Source organism: Arachis ipaensis, chromosome B4 (assembly GCF_059453495.1).
Source record: "Arachis ipaensis isolate K30076 ecotype BB chromosome B4, ASM5945349v1, whole genome shotgun sequence".
Lineage (NCBI taxonomy): Eukaryota > Viridiplantae > Streptophyta > Magnoliopsida > Fabales > Fabaceae > Arachis > Arachis ipaensis.
In genome coordinates this window covers 1,219,258-1,241,034 of record NC_142439.1, presented here as the reverse complement: position 1 = coordinate 1,241,034, position 21,777 = coordinate 1,219,258, and the positions used below count along the sequence as shown (strand labels likewise).

At 29.9% G+C, this 21,777-nt stretch overlaps 2 protein-coding genes across 4 annotated transcripts in view; both read right to left on the bottom strand.

Annotated features, from left to right (window-relative positions):
• The window catches only part of LOC107638334 (SH2 domain-containing protein A), a 209,187-nt gene extending 200,219 nt beyond the window's left edge, over window positions 1-8,968 (bottom strand). Inside the window, exons 1-9 of one of the 2 annotated variants that reach the window (XM_016341562.3) lie at window positions 8,685-8,968; window positions 7,021-7,093; window positions 6,384-6,587; window positions 5,307-5,498; window positions 4,706-4,909; window positions 4,473-4,562; window positions 2,766-2,843; window positions 2,499-2,663; window positions 1,379-1,741 (exon numbers count right to left, since the gene is read on the bottom strand). In XM_016341562.3, coding sequence (XP_016197048.1) covers window positions 1,379-1,741; window positions 2,499-2,663; window positions 2,766-2,843; window positions 4,473-4,562; window positions 4,706-4,909; window positions 5,307-5,498; window positions 6,384-6,530 — 1,239 coding nt within the window. In that variant the 5' untranslated portion in view covers window positions 6,531-6,587; window positions 7,021-7,093; window positions 8,685-8,968. Of the gene's footprint in view, window positions 1-1,378; window positions 1,742-2,498; window positions 2,667-2,765; window positions 2,844-4,472; window positions 4,563-4,705; window positions 4,910-5,306; window positions 5,499-6,383; window positions 6,588-7,020; window positions 7,094-8,684 lie in introns of both variants that reach the window. The other variant, XM_016341561.3, reaches the window with a different exon arrangement.
• The window catches only part of LOC107638335 (L-ascorbate oxidase), a 52,818-nt gene that overhangs the window by 28,797 nt on the left and 2,244 nt on the right, over window positions 1-21,777 (bottom strand). Inside the window, exons 4-5 of one of the 2 annotated variants that reach the window (XM_088484241.1) lie at window positions 20,006-20,200; window positions 15,688-16,698 (exon numbers count right to left, since the gene is read on the bottom strand). In XM_088484241.1, the coding sequence (XP_088340367.1) occupies window positions 15,733-16,698; window positions 20,006-20,200 (1,161 nt within the window). In that variant the 3' untranslated portion in view covers window positions 15,688-15,732. Of the gene's footprint in view, window positions 1-15,593; window positions 16,699-20,005; window positions 20,201-21,777 lie in introns of those variants that run through there. The other variant, XM_016341565.3, reaches the window with a different exon arrangement.

Below are 21,777 nucleotides of genomic sequence, written 5' to 3'. Positions count from 1 at the left end.
AATATCCTAAAGAGATAATTAAAAGAAAAATCACCTAAACTTCCTAGTGTCTATTTTTCAATAACGTTTTTTTTTTTTTTTGGTGACTTTTCAATGAAGTTTGTATCAGTATAAACCAAATTTAGAAGTACATTTAGGTCATTTTTCAAAATGTTTTGGAGAATAAGAGAATATATAGATTGTTTCAAAAATGTTTTGGAGGATAAGAGAATATATAGCTTCTTGTCAACGGAAAAAAATATTATAATAATAATAAATAAAAAATTATTAGATAGAGATAAGGATAAACAACCAAAATCGCACCAAATTTTTGGAAACGCTAACAAAAATAATCCTCACTTTTTAAAACGACAAAAATGTCCTTAAAATATTATAAAACGCAACAAAAATAACCAAAAATAATATCATTTTTTTATAAGTAGCAAACGACTTTTGTATTTGGCAAACCGCTTATGCATTTGATCCAAATTTGTAGGAATATTTGAATAACTATTGAGAAAGTATACACACAAAAAATCGGATAATAATTCGATTTCTAGAAAAAAAATATATTTTTTAAAAGTGTTATTGGTCATTTATAAAAAAGAATCGCAAAAAAAAATCTACTTAGAATAAAATTATCAAATTTAAAGGATAAAATGGTCTCGCTTTTCTAATCATACTTGCAAAAAGCCGCATCAAAATCTAATTTCTAAAGCACTTTTTGAGAATATATATTTAACGCTGGATATTTTGTTGCGTTTCAAAATATTTTGAGGACATTTTTGTCCTTAACAAAAGTGAGATTTTTTTTATAAGCATCTTCGAAAATTGGGTATGATTTTGTAGTTTACACTAGAAATAACTTAAAATTGGTTGGGGTAAACCAGCAAAATTGCACCCGAAATATCTTGATGCTGACAAAAATGTTACCGAATTTTGTTATCGATAAAAATGTCCTCAAATAATTTGAAAACGTGCCAAAAATGCTCAACCGCAATTAGAAACCTACTCCGTTAACAGAAAATCGTGACGTGACTCATTTGTTAATGTCAGAGTTTCACTTGTCATATATGAAGCTCCGTTTGCCACATCACTGTTTTCCTTTAACGACGTTTTAGTTCACGAGTGTGTATTTTTGTCACATTTTTAAATAATTTGAGGATATTTTTGTTGATAACAAAATTGAAGGCATTTTTGTCAGCGACAAAATAATTTGGTTGATTGTTGGTTATGAATTAATTTTAACTTAAAATTGTCCTAATTAAAAATTGATCCAAAACAATTTTCTTGATTATCAAGCAACATTTATCCAAAATCTAGGCCCATTGCACACAGACGTTTGGTTTTTAGAGGTTGCTAAATAGGCTTAGATTGACAAAGGAAACAGACAAGCCACCTGATTAGTAGTCCGGGCATGAGAATTACATTCCTCGTCAGGTTGCTCTAGGTTGGTGTCAGCCTTCACTGATACGGATATCTTGTCATGTCCAAATCTGAATCGCTTCGTTAATGGATTAGATTTTGCCTCACAAACAGGATGCTGATGTTCAAAGGATGCATCATCCATTCCTGAAGATTGCATTAAATTATGCTTAGGAAGACCAGGTGACCTTTTCCACACCAGGGTAGACAATCGGGTATTACGACTCCTGGAGATGCATCGAATTGGACGGGAGAGTGCCTCAAAAAAAGGATAATTTCCTAATTTTGGAACACAGAATTTGATGAGGAACAACCTGTTATCACACTTGGATGAAAGCTGGCAAATGGAAACATAGTTAGTGATGGTGCCAAACTGCCAAAGAATATCAGAACTTAATTACATGGAGAGTCATGTATGACACCTTGAATTTGAGTCAACATATTCTTATATTTCATGGCATTGTAATTGGTCAACAAGGCAAGTACAATCACATTAATCTCTCTAACATATACCATCTTTTTAGTTCAGGATATGATCAAATTTAACATTTTAATTTAGAACTGTTTCAAATGCACAACAGTTTCTCATTAAAGAGAAAGGAAAGAGGAGAAAAAAAAGGGGGGGGGGGGGGTCAAACTGTTAACCAAAGGAATGACAACAACATATGTGAATTATGAAATCACATGGCATGACACCTTGAAGACTGCCTCACTGTGTAGCACAACACCGTTTTCCGATAAAACAATGTGGCAGCTCAAATACAATGTACAGAAGTATCTTTTAATAGTAGACAGTAGTGTGTTCAGCCATGGGATTTCTCATTAATGTTTTACAGGAATTTGTCCATGTTACTTTGTTGTATGAGTCAGGTGCCTGTGTAGGTCAGTTGCAACAGGAAAAATAAAGGCATCATTTTAGGTGATAGCAACTAGCATAAGTATGAATGATAGTCCCATTGATGAAAATATTGGGTATTTTCCTCTTGAAATAAAATTTGCTTCTCATGTAATTATCAAATGGAATATTGGGCAAGAGCTGGAAAATGTATAGAAGGGATAGCATAAGCCAAGATTGTATGTGGTGATATATTTACCTGAGATATCTTCAGCTTAAAAGATGCACGGCCCAGTAAAAGTTTACTCGGTCTTTCATAAGAAGGAAATTCAATTCCATCATAGCTAGCCAAAATGGGTGCTTCTTCATCAATTGTATTCTCCACTGGTGCCCGTGTGTCAGCATACAAAAGTGAAGCATAAACCTGCTAACATCATCAACAAAGGATAATGTTAATACCAAAAAGCGTCCCTCTCTTCTAAGTGAAGAGCACTAACTTGTTCAGCATTAACACCAGCACACAAACCTCATTCTCCTTATCAACAGGTTGGCCAAAAACATCTAATAGTACAACGTCCAAAGAGAAGTTCCTACGACAAGATGCCTGTACCAAAATAAAGAAAGGCAAAACTGTTTCCAAAGTTTCAACGAAAAAAAATAGCAATTAATTTGTTCCATACTAGACAGGTTCATTATCAGGAAAGAAAAAATGTAAATATTAACAGTTGAAGTTTCAAGATTAACATTATGCATGCTAGTGGCATGCAATAAATAATGCAGTCAATCTACATGACCAGATAGCTGTACAAAAATGGCAAACATTTGTTTTATCTCATTGGGAAAATGTTGTGCTATTATACATACGCACGAGATTTTCACCAAAACCAAAACTAGTAAATATTAATCGTCTCTTAGTAACCTAGAATAACTATGAGACAAATGTTCACTTTTGACTAATCAAGTTAACACTCATGAACTCAAGCATATGCTAGATACAACAACAACTACTAACCCTTTCATAATAACTAAGGTTAGCCACATGGATCAAATGATGTCGTATTACTTTGTCATAAATCATGTATATGTAACCTCTGATAATAATTTCTTCCAAGGTTTTCTTGGGTCACTCTCTGCGTCCAGCTACCAAACTCTTCTATCTGATCCACATTCCTAATAGGAGCCTCAACAGGTTTTCTTCAAACATTTTCATACCACTCTAAACTTTTGCTAGGTATCAATAAAGATCACGTCACTAAACTTTGTTAGGTTGAATAAGATCAAATGTCATTTGACATTTTTCTCCCCATGAATGATCCCACATTTATGCATGTTTTTGGGATCCAATTTGAATTTTTGGTAACATAAATTTGTCACAACTCAGCAAACTTGCCCACGTAGTGTTTGATACTCATCATTATGTTCAATTTTAAACTTCTTTTTCTTTTGGAGCCAAACAAAAAACAAACAAGGAACAATGCTAAAACCAGTACCTGCACCTAGGGAAAAACAAACACACACAGAATTGAATGGGATGAATTAATATGATTACACCCTAAACTGTATATTATTGAATAAACTAGTGCAGAAAATGAAAAGGAAAACAAGGAACAATGGGCTGAGATTTGGAAGCCAGCCTCTCTCGCAAGTCTATTTTGTTTCCTTCTAACTGAATTCCTACCCTCTCCAATTCCTAGCTCCTCAAATACTCTCCTCCTACTCTCTCTCTTGATCCTGATGGTATCATGCTTTCTCACCTCCTTTCGCACTGCCCTCCTCGTGCCAGGTGGCAAGTTAGTTACAACAGTCTCTCTTCTTTCACTCTTTCCCTTCTTACCCTTAAGCCTACTTCTTGTGTAATGAAAAGGCAGTGGATTAATCTTCTCTTGTCAGCTATTATTTCCTCCCTCACTTGGTTCCTCTACTGCTCTAAGGTGTGTGACATATTCATATGACTATTTTATGAATTTTATGACATGAACATTTATGGTTAGGCCACCCATGATAGTTCTAAGGATATTGTTGGAAATAGAATTGACAACCTAGAAACTAGGATCAATATTGTAATTTGAGATCCCATATTAAGACAATTGTAAGCACCTTTCAAAAGACACATAAATAATGCAAGTGATATTCAAACTGAAAATATCATGCTCCCACAGGAGCATTCTTCTTATGATTCAAAACATTCAGCAGATAGATTAACAAAGTGCCTTGAACAGAACATATTCCATACCTTGCCACCAACAATGCTCCAAACACCATCACTTTCTTCTTCAATCTCAGAGGCAGATGACTCATCAATAGATAACTTTAGAGGAGGATCCTGGCATCAAACATTAGAGTTGTCAGGAAAGGAACAACTTATGTTTTATGCCTAATTCAGATACTCAGAGATATGGAAATTACAAAAACTGAAATGAAATTATAGTGCCATTTCAAGGAACAAAATTATAATTACCCAATCACCTTCATATGGTGATCTTTAATAGATGAAACAGAAGGGAAAACTTGAAAATTGTACACATAACCGTGTGAAATATTTCCATCTCCACCAATATTTGCCAAAACTATTTTCCTCAAATCATTTGAACTGGGTTCCTTATTTGATGACAGCGGTTTTTCTCCAACAATCTCTCCATTAATCTGTAGTTTCATGTGATTAGGGCAAACCTGCAATGACACAGATAGCTACATCATATATGTGGAATCGCAAGAGGGGGGGTGGGGGAAGTAAAGAGAAAAAGAGAGACAGTGGAAAAGGATTAGTGTCTCAAAGTAAAAGCAAGAAAAATGCCCTGTTATTTGCTAACTATTATGTGCTTTAAGGGAAGGTTTATCATTGAGGAAATTGCAAGTCTTTTCTTTTTGTTCAACTTTGTTTACTTCTTGTTTTTAATTAAATAAAGTAAACACACAACATCGAATGCAAATTGGTCAATGTCTTAACAATAATAAAATGTAAGTAAAGCCAGGTCATAGTTATAGCTCAGTGATGAAAAGGCTATACACCGAAGAAACATGCAATATATTGGACACAACACAATCCTCAAGTAATCATAGAAGATACCTCACATCCAACGTGAACCCAATTTTGCAATGGAAACTCAAAATCTACAGTTGCATATGCAACTTCTGTCAAGGAATTGATATTGCCAGTATCAGGAGCTTCTTCATGTAAGAGAAGAAGCGGTAGAAGATTAATTCTCTTGTGATCATTTATAACGAGGAAAGGAGCACTTTCAGAAACATCAGAGCAAACCTGCATACCAATTAGTTCATTGAACTTCAGCTTGAAGCCTTGAATTATCTAACTGAAAACTTAGACCATACACCACAATGGTAACCAAAAAGAAAAGAATCACTACTGTTAGACAAAAGCACTGGACTTGAAAGTTTTCAACCTCAGAGTTAAGTGTTCAGGTAACAGCACACAATAGTGATTTACTCTTACCTCTCCAAGACACAATATTAACGTAGCACAGTCAAAAATATTCAAACCCTTATATGTACATCATATATAACAATATCAAATTGCAAAGGTCTATTCTAAATTCCGAAAAAATACACACAGGGCAAGAGGTTTGTGGTCAGAGTTTGAAGTAGAACTGGGAGCAGAAAATTGAATTCAGAATGGGAATCGGAGATCAATTCGCAATCCACACAAATATAGCAGGGGAATACATCAAGAAAACACCAATGATGTAAATACATAAAATATAGAGAAACCACACAGATTAATCTAGCACATTAATTGTCAAAACAATTTAAATGTGCAGTGACAGTGAAACATGCAAGTTAAAAATTTTGCAACTTTCTTATGCTTGTGTGATTCATACAAGAAAATTGTAACAGAATATATCATATTACATTCGCACCTACTGGCCAAGGAAAACAAGGTCACCACGGTAATGATACAATTTCAAGCTAAATATCATTAAATTAAAGTAACTAATCAAGAGACAAGAGTGTTTAAGAGCTAACTTAACCCTCCTTCATATCAGGAAAAAACCAACCAATGACACAAACAACAATTCTAAAAGAACAATGCCATAACCAGAAGCGATGAAATTGTTGCCATTCTTACGGGAGAGAAAAGGCCAAAAAAAAAAAAAAAAAAAAAAGAAGAAGAAGAAGAAGCACATACCTGCTGAATAATGGTAGCAGGAAATGTAGTTGAGTTGGCCAAATAAACCCAAAAGCAGAGAGAAAAAGTTCCATCCTTCACTTCAATTTCAGCTCTTAAATCGTTCAGCAGAGAGTACCCTGCATTCCCTATTGCATCCGTGAACATAATTTCTTCTTTTTTTTGTTTTTGCTCTCTATAAAACTTTGGTCTCTCAAGCGTAGCCTAATTGATTGACAAATTGTGAATGAAACTGAAGTCAATGAAGATGCATTAATCAAATTTAATTGATTGTACAAAAGAAACCCAAGGTAGAAGCATTCTTTCGTAGTCACAGAGAAATTTAGCATTGTATTCTGTAATTGAGTATTTGAAGCTCCATACCAAGTAAGAAACATACTGAATTTATCTGAATCATTTATGTCGGTCTCACCTCATATTCTTCATGGTTTGGTACAGAATTAAAGAGACAAAATGTATTTGATGTTCTATGATCATCTTAATTCATAGAGGGAAAAAAACAACTGAATTGGAAGCTTATCTCAAGCTTAGTTTTGACTTTATCATGCATGTTGTGAATCCGACCGTGGCTACAAACTTGCATTATATATATATATATATAAAGAAAAGAAAGTATCTACACTATGTGACCTTATACCTTTTTAGAAGTTGCAGTTCTTTCGAAGTTGGAGTAACTGGACTAGCTTGTATCTCAGTTTTTCCTTCTCCATCTGTTTGTACAATTGAAAAAAGCATGACTGTTGGCACATATTATGTTGATACCCTACCATCTAAATTGAGTTGCTTCATATGATTGTAGATATTATACAACAATTGCAGCCATATGACACAGCATGTATACTATGAAGGCAAAATCCAATCTTAAAGTGTACCACTTCAATAACTAACAAAATTTTGGTTAAATTATTACTTTACTTGGCTTATGATGAAAATAATCAAACAGCTTTAGACTAATAAAGACCCTACTAAATTAACTGGTCAAGAACATTTGTATCCCAGGACAACTCTTTTGTTCAATGGAAAATATCATAATTTAATCTTTCAATTTTGTCAAGTCATTGTGAAAAGAAAAGTACACCATTGGCAAGCAAGTTCTCACCCATGCAGCATTGCCATCAATGGAACTCTCTGTATCCAAACTGTTCATATTATCATCATAAACTTAGTTATCCATGGGAAACTCATAGAATGACCAACTTATTGACTAGTCTTCTAGATAAGGGATAAAATTAGAGTTCAATCCCACTAAAGAGTGTCTGATTTCCCCTCCATCACCCCAAACCATAACAAGTTAAAAAATAAATTAAAATTTTTTGTTGTTGTTGCCAAAATTTATATAGAAAGGAAACAGATTACCAAACCTATGATAGCTCACTTTCAGTTCTAAGCTCTGCAGTATCAATGTGGCCATTTCCAATTGACATTGCAAGCCCATCAAACACTTTCAATATCTTGATCAAACCTTGATCATAAATATTCGAGTTATCTAGGTACACAAACAGCTTTCTCTTTCACTAGATACGCATTAAATACTCACTCTCCAAGTAAGGAACACAGAAAAGTAAATAGAAAAGGAAGCAATAAGGAAGATGTAATTCTTTGTACTAGTATTATCAGTGATGTGTTTCTTACAAGGGAAAAGAAGTAGAGCCAATTGGGTCTCAATTGCTCAAGTAAGTAGGGAGAAAAGAAACCGAAGTATTGAAGAAAAATAAGAGGGAAAGGGCGACCATTCACATCAACTAAACACACCCTTCCTGATACCTTATTCTCCTATTAATACCATCAACCTATTACAAAATCATCATGTCCTGGGTGGGATCCTCAAATCCTAGCACTGTGGCGGATCTCCTTGATTTCAACTTCTTTCTCCACGTGTCCACCAATAGACAATAGTCCAATACTAACGGGTATTTTCAGCTCCTGAGTTACAGAGAGGTGTGACGCTATCCAATTGAGAATAGCCTTGAGTAATTACTAATTACACTTCGCATACATATCACAATGATATTCTAAGTTTATCATATTTATAATCCAATGATACTCTTACCTCTAATTTGACAAACGGTACACTTGCATATCTTACTTATTGGTTTTTAACACAAGAACAAAATCAGAACACAGAACATAACAACTCAACAATTATATGAAAATTAAAAAAGGAATAAAAGAACAAAACTATCCTCATACATTAGCACCAAAACTAATTTCAGTTCTCAAACAATTGATTCAGCGCAAAATTAGCTTCTTAAGAGAATAAAATTAACTAAACTAAAATGAGGTGAAGAGAGAAGGACAAACCCTAACGAAGGCATGGTTGCAGTGGAGAGCGAGGAATGAGGACAGCGTGGAGGGCTGGAGGCAGCGGAAGTGAGGACGACGTGACGGCGACTGCAAGGACGTACGAGACAGGGGCGCTGTGTTGACGGCGTCTTGGCAGAGTCACAGGGAGAGCCGTTGAGAGGAGAGCGTCCGAGTGAGTGAGTGAGAGGATGAAGACGGAGGAGAAGGCAGAGACTGATTGAGAAGACGAGTTACCAAATTGCAGCGGAGAGGAATAACAATGGACTTAAAGCAAGCATTTTAAAACGAAACATTGGACGGTTTTGACTTTTAAACCGTACCGGAATCAGTGGGTTATTACTGGTAATCAAAATGATACACACAGAAAGATATTAAAACAGGTGAAGTTATGTTTGGGTGAAGTTGAGAATTGATAATTATTAGATAAAAATTTAGTTAAATTTATTAAATTATCTAATCATTTATATATTATATGTAAGTTTCTACTATCTAAGTATATCCTCTTTATGAGAGTATTTTTAAAAAAATATTTTCAATTATCATTTAATAGAAAAAAATTTTTGCAATACCGGTTAAATATTTTTTTAATGCAAGCTTTTTGTTTGAGTCTTTTTATTGCATAATTTAATCTATTTTTGAAATATATCTAATGCCATAAATTTTTTATCTAGAATTTTTGTTATGTTTAGAATTTCATTGCTTTTTTTTTTCCTTCATTATGAGAATTCCAATAATTATTGAATTTATTATAAAAATTTGTTTTTCTCTTGTTAAAGGGTTTATTCTTTTTTCTATCATTTTTCAAAAAATCAACAAATCGGATGAATAGGTAAAAAAAAAAAAATTCATTATTTTGACATGTAACAAAAAAAATTTGTAACATATCATTTTGTATGACATTTTTAAATTGAGTGTTTTTTATATATCGTAACGGTCGCTTCTATCTTCTAAAATAAAATAAAAAATTGTTACAAGAGATTTTTTAATACTAATATCTTTTTATGTTCGATTTTCGTTAATTTTTTTTAAATTCTTATCCTTCATTGTAAAAAAATAAGAAGAAATATTTTTTTTAAAGATATTGATGATACATTATCTTAAATATTTTTTAATTTTTATTCTTATTTATTTTCTTAAGTTTTAATTAAATTTTTTATATTTTTTAATAGACTTTAATAAATAATAAAATATTTAGAGTTGGAATAGTATTTTTATGTTTTCAGAAATTTTATACTAAAAAAATAGCAAAAAACAAAACTTTTTCCCAAGAAAAGCACAAAGGAAATAAAATCGTGGTCCAAGAAACGTGGCTCAGAAAGCGTGGCCCAAAGGAGTAAAGCAACACAGGCCTGAAGGATTCCATTCACGCTCAAGCACGCCTGGCGGAAACTCCCTGTGCCTGGCAGCCCAACTTCACCCCCCGGCAGCCCAATTTCACACCCCCAGGCCCACATACCACGCCCGGTGTATACATCTTCCTCCAAGTGTGATTTTGGGCTTTTTGCCTAAATCTTTTAATCTAAGCCAGCTTAAGTACAATTACAACTCACGTTCAAAAAAAAAAAAGTACAATTACAACTTATAGATTCAACAATTAAAGTCCAAAATTTAATTATCCACATCATTAGAAACTTTAATGACATCCATAAAATTAAACACTCTAAAAAATTAATTATTGATTCTCTAGAAGCATAAGAGATTTGATCGTTTAGATTTAAATTTTCATTTTAAATTTAAAATTGAAGTTTGTAGCTTATCTTTCTTTCCGAATAATAATATTAAGATAGCTATTTTATCTCCCTCTCCCCCCGACAGATAAAATTAGTTTAGTTTTAAATTTAAAATCTGTAATTTAAGCTATAAATAAGTGAGCATAGCTCACAGAGAAGAGCATCAAGTCCTCGAACTACTTCTCTTTTTCTTGTTTTTCTTATTTCTTTATAGGTAATTAATTCTCTGTCAAAGGGTTAGGAGTTCTGTTTATGTTTTGTATGAATAATTAATGTACGTTTATTTTATTTTGAAGTCTTACATTGATCTATTTTGTGATTGAGTTATTCATTTTTCATTCGGATTAGTGGATCGAAAGGTAAGCTAATTATTTTTGGATTCTTTTATTATAATTGGAAAAATTGATACTTGAATCAAAGTTTAAAAACTCTTTCACATGACTATTTGAATTCGACTAGGAATAGTGGTTCAATTAGTGTTCAACACATACATGATTTTCAATGACTCTAATTTTGAATAAGTGACATATAATTTGAATGCATGACATATAATTCGACCTAAGGACTACTTTTTCATCTTATTTGAATCTAAAATCAGTTTTTGTGCTTAATCTCTAGATTAATTAATTGACACCTAATTGATGCTTGAGAAACTGAGGAGTCAGGGAATCGAAAATCAGTTACTAAAGGTTTTATCGTAAAAGATCTTTACAAACTTCAAGATAAATAAACAAGATTGGTTTACCGAGCATAAGCATCTTCAAAACCCTTGAATCTCATCATCACTGTCTTCTCTCAAATCATCATTCAAGTTCATTATCCGTGGCATCCAAGCATTCAGCATTCAAAATTCTCAAGGCTCCCATCAAGATACTCTCTTGTCCTCTTCGATCATCAATAAAGTTTTATTAATCTAATTAGGCTTTTTAATTGAAAATTTGCTTGTTCAATCCTTTAATTCTTGTGGAAACAATATCCACTCACCATGGTATTACTTGTGCGATCTGGTGCACTTGTCGGCATCTTTGAGCATCAATTTTCACTCATCAGATATCTTTTTTTTTCTCAGTTCTTGTCATTTCTGAAATTCTTTCAACATCAAATTTGTGTTTTTCAATTTCACCGCTTTCTTTATTTTTTGAACTTTTCTTTTTAATAACAAAGGACAAGGATGTTCGACCTAAACAGCACAAACACATAAGAAATAAAAAATACTAAAGAATTGAGCAACAGAAGTTTGAAATTCTGATAAAATAGACTTCCTATAGCAAATGCATTCATTATATTTAATATTATTTTGTTGTATTCAAACAAATACAAATATCAATCCATTTTATGAAAAAATGTGACTATTTAACTAACCACCAAAATCACTTGTTAAAAATAATAATTTATTGTGGCATCTAAACATATAGATGTTTACTAATCTAACTAATATGAAACTTGGTAAGACAAGGGGATTAAATAACTGAAAAATAAGATTAGTAAAAAATATTCTTTGAATACTAAATTTACGTGTTGAATTTTTTTTCTTATCCCCATAATTCAAAAAGTTTTTTTTATTATTGTCGAAGAAATAAAATAAAAGATGGGGTAGAGCTATGACAGTTATTATATGAGGTCTACCCAATGCTAAATGCAAAGGCATATAATAGATCAATATGAACATAATGCCTAATTGTTGCTGATAGTTTTTTCTCAGCCTCTTCTTGCATAATCCGAGCTTGAAGAAGGAAGAGATAAGAGAGACCTATGGAAAATGTGCTCCGAAATTCATAATAGAGTCCGACCACAATGATCGAATTCATTATTTTCATGCATAAGTATATTAGATTATCCAGTGTAAAAGATTGAAAAATCATCGCAAATTGTTGTTTTTTATTATCTATTACAATCTCCAGCTTATTATCTAATTTTCAATCCATATATTTGTATACTAATTTTTCAACCTTCCATATTTCTATAAAAAAAAAAATAGAAAGAGATAGGCTGAAAACGACGTCTCTTATCTCACTGACACCAAATAAGGGAATCTAAAGTGAGTGGAATATAATGAAATAGAGCCACTTTGAAGTTTCCTATGAAATGAGGCATAGAACGGGACCATTGCGAAGAAGTTCCACGAGTTACAAAGAAAACTTCGAGCTCATATTAGTCATCGGATTGACAACAGGAATTGAACTCTATGAGATCAAATTTTTCATTTCCTTAATAGATCAGTGGTAGAGCAGTCGACTGTTAACTGACTGGTCGTGGGTTTCAATCCTACTTAGAGAGGTTTAGTTCATTCCGAATTCTTGAATTTGGAATGAAAGGCTTAGATTCGCTTTGACCGTTAAAAGTAGGTAACCCGTGCCTTCTATTTTTTATTTGTCTCTATTGCGTTCTATCTCATCGTATCCGATTCGGTTCTGCGATATTTGAGAATCGCCGTCAATACCTCAGTGTAGGTTCAGAATACTCCCTTGTTCCATAGTCCGGGGCTATTTAAACTAACCAATTTAAAATTCTCCGATGTACTAGTATTAGCAATAGCAAGTGTATCTTTGATGCAGTCATCAATTCTCTCGAGAGATTACAATTACTACGAGCAAACATATTAATGATGAGGAAGACATTTTTGCTATGCTACAAATATTTTATTTGTTCTGCTATTCTGCATAAACTTGACTGAAAAAGAATTTATGAAAGGTAAAAATATGCGGATTAAAAGTTAAAACTTATGACATATTTTTTTATTTAGAAATATCCATCATTTACATTTTTTTTTAAGAAAACAATAGGTAAGGCCATTATATTTCGATAAAATACCCACACCCAAGCTCTATAACGTTGGGTCAGCTAATCTGTGCATAATTTTTCTATCCCCATAGATAAAGGTCTTTAGCTTTTTGGCTGGTTGTGGGTGAGGAAGGATTCGAACCCCCAATACTTTAGTTCATAGCCACGTGTTTTAATCTTTTAATTTGTTTCTTAATGCTGGTAAAAAAACTAAATCAACACAAGATTTGGATAGTTATATCTGGGCTAAAATTCTTGATTCTTTCACCCATCTTAAGTTGTATAGTTTGATTGAGAAATTTATGGTATATGATCCTCGTAGATTAAACAATATGAATTGTCTTTGCATGGTAAGTGAAAAGTGTTCAAAGTACTATATATAACCATAAAAGAAACATTATATATAACTTTTAGTAGTACAAAATAAATTATAGAATTGATATCAATATCAATTTCATACTAATTAATATACACATGCATAACAAAGCTATAAAGGTAAATATCATATTTATAGTTAATTATATTTGATTGACAATTATATTATAATAATTTGACAATTAAAATGATTGACAATTAGTATAATTATTTATTACATGTTGATTTTTATATAATTATAAAAAGATAATTTTTTAAAATAAGTTGAAAAAAGAGAAGTATACATATTGACATTAGAACGCGTCTTGTTAGCATTTTTGGCGCTAGAATGCTACTTGTATAAAATAATATAATGGTTCTTACAAAATTGCATTCAGTTAAAATGTGTGTGGAGCAATTGATATTCAATATTGTTCTACTTGATTCAGGCTATTCAAGTTTAAATATTTTTGAAAAATATTAGAGAATCAATATTTTTTATTAATATAGCAAAGCTATAAAGGTAACTATTATATTTATAACTAATTATGTTTGATTGACAATTATATTATAATAATTTAACAATTAAAATGATTGACAATTAGTATAATTATTTATTACATGTTAATTTTTATATAATTATAAGAAAGATAATTTTTTAAAATAAGTTGAAAAAAGAGAAGTATACATATTGACATTAGAACGCGTCTTGTCAGTATTTTTTGGCGCTAAAATGTTACTTGTTATAAAATAATATAATGGTTCTTAAAAAATTGCATTCAATTAAAATGTGTGTGGAGCAATTGATATTCAGTATTGTTCTACTTGATTCGGGCTATTCAAGTTTAAATGTTTTTAAAAAATATTAGAGAATCAATATTTTTTATTAATATTAGTTAATATTTTAGACTAACATATTATTTAAGATTTAAATTTTACAATTTAAAATCTAATTTATAGTGATTAGAATTAACCAAGTGTTAGCCAAAATATTAAATTTTGTTAATCATATAACATTATTCAATTTTGTTTATTCAAATTAAATTAATAATTCCAAAAAAGGAAGATTTTGGCCGTTTTCGACTAAATTCTTTTAGTTATTACCAAACATTTTTCTAAAATAATGTTGAAATAGAACCATATTAATTTCAAAAATTGATAAGATAAGTGTGAATATAAAATATAAACGTTTGTTATACAAAATAATTTCATATAATTATCAAGTTTCTTTTTGTTGGTCGGATATATAATTATCAAGTTTATCTGGTCCTCCGATTCTCTCCAATCTGGCCACATTGTTCTCATAATTTTTTTTTTTTTGGTTAATACATTGTTCTCGTAAATTAATGAGAAACAAAATTACAAGAAAACAAATGAAGAGCCTGTAACTGAGTACCCATATATGGGGTACCATGGACAATCCGCCCAACAATCCCACACATTATAATAAATATAAACCAAAAAAAAAAAAAAACCAAGACCAAAATGAGGGGCAACCAAAAATGCTAGAGGGCAATAAGATGTTTTTGGCCCTTATTTATCGTGGTTAACTCAATTTTTTTAGTTTAATAATTTAATAAAATATTTTAAGGTGAAAGCTTAGGTGTAGTTGATTTTATGTAAAGTTGATAAGTAAGAGTCGTTAGATGATTTGACTAAATTTTCATCTAACAATTCTCGCCTATCAACTGCAGTTGAGTTTTCACTATATTTTAAGGGAGCCACCCAGATAAATACGCTAAAAACGTCTTGTTATAAAGATGTTTTTTAATAATTAAAATTTAACACATATAATCGATTAAATCGTATTATTTTTGTCAAAATTAAATTAGACAAATTGATTTGACCGAAAAATGATAAATCAAATCTTCAATTGGTCTAAATTAATATTATTTTTTATAGAAAATAACTATAATACCCTATTATAAAAAATGACTAAAATACTTCTATTATATATATATATATATATATATATATATATTAATTTTGAGAATTCTAATTACTTATATTGTAGTAATTTTTTATAAAAAAATAATATTAATTTAGATCAATTCAAAATTTGATTCATCATTTTTTCGGTTAAATCAATTTGTTTAGCATAATTTTGATAAACATAACATGATTTAATCGATTATATATGTTAAATTTTAATAAATTGTGATGGTTTTCTATGATTCCTGTTAATGGGGGGCATTGATGGCAGTAAGGCCGCAAGCGAGAGCCTGTGAGGGAATATTCCTGACCTTGTGCAGAGCCTCAGCGAAAATGACACCCATACCCATGTGCAAGTGAGGTTCAATGTGGCAATGGAAGGCCCAAACCCCAGGGTTATCTGCCTTGAACCTCAACGCCGTCCAACCATAAGGGAATATAACCGCCGTGTTCCTCAGCGGCGCGTGTGTCAGGTTGAATCTCTTTTCATCCTCCCCCGTTTTGAACTTCCCTTCTCCGTACCCCAAAACCCAGAAGTCATGCCCATGCAGGTGCCATGGGTGAATCTCACTTCCCTTCCCCGTTAGTTGGTTCGCATTCTGTAGAATCACATCCACAACCTCCTTCAGCCGGAACACGTACACGCCGTTGCCGGTGGTCGCGTTTGCGTTCACCGGAGGGTTGAATATGTCGTAATCGCTCGGGAAGTTCTCCGGCGGGGGGGTTCTGTCAAAGGTGTTGTTGAGCTTGAACTTCATGGATCCCAGGTATGGAGTAGTGGGCAAAGATAAAGAGACGTTGTTAATGGCCCATTTGATGAACCCTTGGATCTTGTTCTGCGTGTTCAAGAGCACGATCCTGCGGTGGGAGTAGCGCGGAGGCTGAGGTGTCATCATCTTATTGGCTATAATTTTCTTTGTGAAGGCCTTGCTCCGCTCGAAGTCATCCCATCGCGGGGTGACAGGGGGCGGAGAGGCTGGAAAGACGGAGGCGGAGATGTTTTTGTAGTTCAAAAGGGTGAGAGCCGTGAGGACTTGTTGTGGGATGGGTGGCTTTCTTGCTCGGACACCGACTGAAAGCCAATAGTTTTTGGTGGGATCTTGGTCTGTGGTGAGGAGGACTGAGTAGCTCTCTCCGGAGTAGATGTCTATGTCATCCACTGTGAATGGTTCCACGTAGTTTCCATCGGCTTCCACCACCGTCAGTTTGTGATTCTACCCATACATAAATACAATAACAAGGATTATGTTAGATAATTAATGATTTTTTTGAACAACATGAAGAACAGATCTTAAAATTGGCTCAATTTAAGTAAAACACACCACATTCTAAAATATTCATTTAAATCTTAATATTAGAATAACAATTCACATTCAATATATCTATTGTTCATATTATTTAATATTTTTATTGTGTACTTATACTTTTTCATACAATAATGTGGTAACATTAATTAATTTCATGTATGTATAATTCAAATATTTGTTCAATTTAAAAGTAGTGAAAGAAAATATGAACGAATAATAATGGAGGTAAATTGAATTTATTGTTTTACATAGAGTTAATATTTAATTTAGCTCTTGAAGTTTAAAATCAAGCTCAAATTTATTTTTAAAATTATAATTGACTCAATTCAACTTCAAAATTTATAATAGTAACTCATGTATAAATGACATGTTGATTTTACAGGTTAATTTGTCAAGATTTGAATTTCTCGTCTAGATTTCATATGACTAAAATCTATTAAACTTTTTAAAAATTTGTTTGGTTCCCCAAAATTCTTACGAAAAAGACAATAACAAGTTTAATTTAAAAATTTTGCAGTTCTATAAACAATAATCAAGTTTTTAGAGTTCTAAAAAATCTCGAACACATGAAAATTAGACAAAGAATTCAAATTATAACTTATTAATGTACCAAAACAATATGTGATTAATGAAAACTAGTTTAAAAATAAATGTAAATTACGATTATAAATTATAAATTTAAATTTAAATTTATTAAAATTTTTAAAGAGCAAATTCAATCAAACTTTAAATTTATCGTGAAAGGCAATAACCTTTTGTTTAATATCTTTCACCTGCCTACTCCGACCAAACTTCCGGAATTCCAGTAATAATTTTGTTCTTTCACATTCTTTATGCTTTCTACTTATATATTTTAACTTCTTATTTTGTCTCTCTTCAAAATGTTGTTATTATTTGATTGTGCTTTATTGACAACTCACCGATTCCAAATTAACTCATGCGAGCACGTATAAATAAATTGTTATTCTAAAGATGGATCACCTAGCCACACCTTTTTAATTATGTCATTGTTTTTCGAGAAATGTTATTTAAATTTCAAACTCAATGTAAAATTAATAATTAAGAGTTATTAAATAATAATTTAGTCAAATATATCAAATTATTTAACGATTTTTAGTTATTAATTTTACATAACTTACCTACAAATGAATTTTTATGTTAATTTTATGGACCAAAATATCTTACATGTGGTGATCAAAAAAGAATAAAAAAAATTGTATAATAATCTTCTTAATATTAAAATATTATGTGTAAAACATATTATATCATTACAAATAAAAATACTTTATTTTAGTAAAACAGAAATTTTTATATTAAAAAAATAGAGTTATTTAATCAATTTCACAATTTATCTATAAGAAGATGATCGTTTACTTTATGTGAAATTAATAGTTAAAAATATTAGATGATTTAATATATTTAACTCAACGACTATGCTATGTATATATTACAATCAGCCATCAACATCAGTTATCAGTATAAAATATATATTGAAATAATATAAATACACATTAAAAATAAAATAAATTATATATATATTTATACATAAATACATTAGTAACTGATTTTAATAATTAATTTTAGTATATAAATAACACTTTTATTAACTAAATTACTACTAAATAATTTATAATTATTAACTTTATACGAAAATAATTTTATAGAAATTTCCACTATTAGATATTTGCATTGATGACATCTTAATTCTTAACCGCTAATTGTGCTTCATGGATTTCACCATCAAACAGGACTTATTTAATTCTTCCTTTTATCATACCTACTTGCACACAAATTATTCCATTGTTTAGCGACTATAATAATAATAATAATCATAATTCAAATGGATTTGAGTGGGTGAAGGAATCATGACTCACTTCCATTATTGCATATCCTTTTGGACCCTTTTTTTTCTTCATTCACCAAATATCTTCTTCTTAGAGAAACTTTATCATCAGACAGCTATTTCTCACATATATAGATGCTCAAAAGCTAATCACAACCTTCCCATTATACTTTTATTTATAATGACACGCACAAACTTTAATTTAACAAAATGATAAACCTAGCGAGATATATATATTGTATTTCAAATAAATATGAGGTGTAAGTCACAATCATTTAAGTTTAATCAAATGAATATATAATAGGTTTAATTATTTTATTAGCTTTTATAATTTAATTAAATTTATAATTATGCCTTTATATTTTTTTAAGTGAGTTTTTATATTATTTTTAATTTTGTATTAGATCTTTTTTAGTATAAAAATTATTAGAATTAACTAAATATTTTTCGTAAATTGAGGATATTTATAATTAAAAATCTAATTAAATTTTTAACCACATATTTTTTTAGAGAAATATTTTGTTAATTTTAACGTTTTTATATGAAAAGAACCTAATTACAAAATTAAAAGTAATATAGAGACTTAATTGAAAAGATAAAAAATATAGGGACATAATTAAAAATGTAATAAAATTATAGAAACCGATAGAGTAATTAAATCTATATAATATATTTTAAGAATTTAATTTTAATATACTCATAGTGTAAAATAATTTTATACGTGTATATAATTATGTAATATCACATCAGTAAATATTAAGTAATTTATTTTCATATAAATATAATTACATGACTATATATTTTATAATATTAGATCAAAATTAAACTTATATATTAAAAAGTTTTTAGATCTAACAATACTTTAATGAGTATAACCATTTTTTTTTAGTTTCTCACTTAATTCGGAAATTTTTTATAAATTGAGTTATGATTCTCCCATCCATCCTAACCGCTTTTAACAAATAATATCATTAAGAGAGAAATTAGTTTTTTTTTTTTAAAACAGAATGAAAAGTAGATATGTAAAAGCTAATATATATATATATATATATATATATATATATATATTTAAATTTATCAAAATTTAAAAAATATTCCAAAGTGTTATTTTGTTTTAATTTTATCTCAAAAATTTTCGATTTGCATCAAATATATCCTTAACACCTAAATTTTCAAAAATTTAAACCTAATTCAGAATAATACATGAAAACTATCTCTAGTTTACTTATATTGATAGTTATGTTTTCTAAATTTTAAAGAAAATTAATGGTTAGAAATATATTTGATGTAAATAAATTTTTTTAAAATAAAATTAAAATAAAATAAAATTTTAAAAACAAAAAAATATGTAAAATGAATTAATTAACTTACTGAAATGGCGAAGTTGAGGGAAGCTAAGGAAGTAGTACTAGAAATCCTGATTCGGTAGGTGTGGTTTGGGTCCACATGAAGAATCTGAGGTGCGCATTCTTCACCACCCTTAAGTTCACATTGTGGCAGACTTGTGTTTATGAATTTCGCTGCCAGGGAACAATTAAACTGTCCTCTTCCATTTATCAGCAGTGACTGAAATAAATCAACAAAGTCAAAACCGTGTGTGTCAAAAACTGACACAAAAATAAAAGTAATAAAAAGAAGATACAGTCTCATTATGATGACTAAAGGGCTTGTATAGTAGTATAAGAAAATTTTAAAGTATACTGCTATAAAGATGCTCTACTAACACTTTGTTTGAAAAATGGATGAAAAGAAAATAGGTGAAAAAAAATGAGAGGAAAGAAAATAGAAGGAAAAGTTAATTTTTTTTTGTATTGTTTGGATGAAGAGAAAATGAAAGAAAAGAAAATAGAAAGAATTTTTTTTTTGTTTTAATGCAAAGAAAAATAAGAAAAGAGAAAATCATACCTAAATGAAATTACATTAATACCTTTTATAAATTATAATATACCAATGTTATGATGACAAATTTGTAATTTTACTCATTTTTTTACTCCAATCTAAGTTTTCTTCTCAATTTTGGAGAGAAAATTTTAACATAGCTCCTACATGTACTTTTACATTTTTCATTCATTTTCTTTTTTCATCCAAATAATAAAAACTAATTTTTCCATCTATTTTTTTTCCTTTATTTTCTTTTTTTCTAAATTCTTCTAAACCAAACAAAGTGTAAGAGTCTACAACCACACTTTTAAATATTACCTAATACAATATATTTATGTCTTGCTACATCACATGTTTAATTTTCAATATTCAATAAAAGTCTCATAAGTGTATGTTATAATGTTCATAGAGTTAACAAATATTTTCCATGGTGGAGGGGGATTTTTTTCTCTTTTTGTCAGAGACAGAAAGTATATAAATTGTATACAGAGATATAATTATTTATGTTTTTTTTTTATTACTTTTAAGTTTTTTAAAAAGGTATTTAATAAAATAATATCAAAATTGTATATTTAAAAGATCTAAAATTTGATTACTGGTGAACCTAAAAAATAAAAATAAAAAATAAAAAAATTTTAATTGAAAAAAGTAATAAAAATATAATTATTTATATTATCTCTTTTTATTAACTTAAATTTTTAAAAAAATGGCATCATAATATGTAATTTTTCATCAATAAATTATTTTAATAACTCAATAAGGCAAATAATATACGTAAAATAATTTATATATATTTTTCTGAACATATTTAATGCTTAAACTAAGATTGATTATAATTTTTCTATTTTTAATATTTTATATGAAGTTAACTATTAGTAAAATATCAGAAATACTTAAAGAGAAATAATTTCTTTAAATAAATTGTATCCAACTATTTTTATAATTATATAGAACATTTCTTAATAATAAAAAAATACTTCTTTCTTGAAAAACCAAAAAAAAAAAAAATTCCAAATGGACACTAATTAATCCTTCAAGCATTACTTTTGCAAAGAAAAATTCACTCTGGAAAAGTTCAATGATCTGGATTAAAAATATTATTGTCGGAGAAGTGGGTCACCTATGCATCTTTTCCTAATTTCATCAAAGTTTCAAATTTCTCATTATTGTTCTATTTTCATTATGTGGAGAGAGTAACATAGAAAGAATATAATGTATGACTTGTTTAAAGCACCTTTAATTTGAGATAGTTTTTATTTTCT